Source organism: Tupaia chinensis, unplaced genomic scaffold, assembly GCF_000334495.1.
Source record: "Tupaia chinensis unplaced genomic scaffold, TupChi_1.0 Scaffold000232_3, whole genome shotgun sequence".
Lineage (NCBI taxonomy): Eukaryota > Metazoa > Chordata > Mammalia > Scandentia > Tupaiidae > Tupaia > Tupaia belangeri.
The window spans coordinates 787-3,656 of NW_006159709.1; the positions used below are offsets into that span (position 1 = coordinate 787).

Here is a 2,870-nt window from a genome sequence, read left to right on the forward strand (position 1 = left end):
ATAAGAGGGATAAAACACTTAATTTTAGAATTTTAGTGTTAAGCTAACTTACTTCACTTAGCAATTTCCCTTTGGTTTTTGTATTTTCCTCTATTTTTACAGCGTATAGTCAAATAATCTGAAGAGTTGGTTAATTTTTAAATATACCCAACTTGTATTTTTTAAGTAACTCAAGTAGTTGTCCTTTAATTTGTTCAAATAATTATGTCATCAAGCATTAAATATGTACGGAGAACAAACTGGACTGTTTTTGTTGTAGCAAGCACTGCTCATAATGGGAAAGTTAATGGCTTGTGCTTCACGAGTGATGGACTGCACCTCCTCACGGTTGGCACAGATCATCGGATGAGGCTCTGGAATAGTTCCAATGGAGAAAACACACTAGTAAGAGCTTTCTAAGTACCTTTTTGGATGTCAATTGACAAAATAGAAGTGTAACATATACTTGCTATTTTTCTGTAAATCTAACTTCATTTCTTGCCTTTGAACCACAGCTCTTTTTTTCAATATTTTTTCATTATGTGAGCAAGTAATTCTCAACTCAATAACTGATCCCGCCGCGTTTCCCCCCCTTACTTGTGATTCACTGCTCTACTGAGCCACTCTTCCTACTGGGAATGTGCAACTTTCTTAGATATCTTAGAGAAGGATACAAGATTGAGAACTATGATACCAGTTAAAGTTATAAAGCTAAATAGTCCATTTGTATGCTATATGTGATTTATAAAAAGCTCAAATACAATGTTATAGAATCAGAAGATAAAGTATATTATTTAACACTGGAATAAATGAGTTTGATGGTGCTTGATGCTTACGTGGAAATCACTTTCTAATACTTGATTTATGTATGTTGCAGCCCTCACCAGTTATACCCCTGGTTTAGTGACTTTCAAAATAAACTACTGAAAGTTTATAATTTGGTGATAATAATAGCTAATATTTATTGAGAATCTGTGCCAGATACTGCGCTAATAATAGTTAGCATTCAGTACAAGTGTTTGAGTGTATCTTATTAATTATGACGTCAACACTATGATGGTAGTTACTGTGATACTACCCATTTTTACTCATGAAGAAAATGATACACAAAGTGGTTAGATCACTTACCCTAGTTTATACAGCTAGAAAGCAACAATTTGACTCTAGAGTCTACTCTTAGCACAGTATACCCAGAATCCTTAAAATAGTTATGTAGTTATTAATATTAATTACATTCCTTTCTTTAATCATCCTTTCTAGCTAATAAGTCTCTTTCAGAAACTTTCAGTATCACTTTCATTATTAAATTTGAAGTTAATCATTACTACTAATATTAATAAATGTTATAATTAATTGTTAATGCTAATATTGCTATACTGTCAAAATATTTTATGTATAGATAACTTTATAGTTTGCTAATCTCATATTTTGATGGGATGTTTCTCTATCATGTCTTAGGTTAGAATTCTCCCTAATCAGGTCACACCTTTTTGTTCTCATTTTGTTCATTAATACTTATTGAGCACTTACTATTAGAAAAGTCCTGTCTTGGGATCAGCAGTTGGTGTAATGGCTATGTCGCTAGACTCCCACGTAGTCGACTGCGGTTCAAGTCCTGGACTCAGTGGCTTAAACTCAGCCAGCTGTGTGTATGTGTGTGCCCAAGATCCCAAGAGGAGAATGGAGGAGAAGGGACTGGGGAGTGATTCCTCGCTTTCTGTCTCTCTGTCTCTCTCTGGCTTTCTGACTAGCGCATGCACCCTATAGCAAAAACATCTCCAAAAAAAGAAAAGTCTTGTCTTTGTGGAGCTTGAGTTTTGGAGAAAAGATTAAAGATATCGGTCAATCAATTGATGTATGTTATAAGTTAGACGGGGTGAGCATTATGAAGAAAAGCAAAGCAAGGAAAGAATGCAGGAATTACTGAGAAGTTAGGAGTGCTATTTAACAAATAATGCAGTCAGGATAGGCCACTAAGAAAGTGACATTTGGTCTAAAAGAAATAGGAGAGTGTCCAACCAGTTATTTGGGAGGCAGAGCATTTTAGGCAAAGGAAGAAAAAAATACAAAGACCCTAAGACAGGAGGATGTTTGGGATACTCAAGAAACAACTAGAAAACTGTTGTGTAGGAATAGGAGGAAAGAGACAGGAAATGAGGAACAGAAGAAACGGAATGCCAGAGCATACAGGCCTAATAGGCATTTGTAAAGGTTTAGGCTTTTCTCTGGGTGAGATGGAAAGTCACCAGATGCTTTCAAGTGAAATGCAGGATTACTCTGGAAAAGTAGCCTGGCATGTGTGTCATGTTAATGTGATAAATGTAACGTGGTACTGGATATACAAATACACACAATTAATATGCTTTTATTCCATTTGGCTTTCCTTCTTGAAGGTGATACTCATACCCTATGGATTTTTTGCTAGTAATCTTCTATCTAGAATAGAATGGATAATACATTTTAAAATTTACTTGATCAAAGTGAAAATTATTCATGCAAAGATGACTAGGGTAACCCAGAAACTCACCTACAAAAGACACTTAGGAACTTCATATGTTGATCCCAGAAAAGTTAACTACAAGGGGAAACACAGTCTTCACATTTTTAAAGGGCCGTCAATCTGAATAAGAGACAATTTCCAGTCCTGCCTGCCATTTAGTAATTGAGACTAAGCAGCTCATTTAAGTTGACATCATAACAAACCATTGTTAGAATTTCAATGTCCCCATCCCTTAAATCAGGAGTATTGTCTATCTGAAAAACAGTTGTAAGGATAAAATAGAATTATGTAAACAATAGTATTGTACTCAGTAAGTAACCATTCCATAAATGGTAATCTTTATTTATTTATTTTTAATTTGCTATAGGGCATGTGTGCTTGCCAGAGAAAG

At 34.9% G+C, this 2,870-nt stretch overlaps 1 protein-coding gene across 1 annotated transcript in view; it reads left to right on the forward strand.

Annotated features, from left to right (window-relative positions):
• Nucleotides 1–259: 259 nt before the first annotated feature.
• The window catches only part of ERCC8 (ERCC excision repair 8, CSA ubiquitin ligase complex subunit), a gene marked incomplete at its 5' end in the record, with an annotated part of 19,825 nt that continues 17,214 nt past the window's right edge, over nt 260–2,870 (forward strand). Inside the window, 1 exon segment of the mRNA XM_006148343.3 lies at nt 260–384. Coding sequence (XP_006148405.3) covers nt 260–384 — 125 coding nt within the window.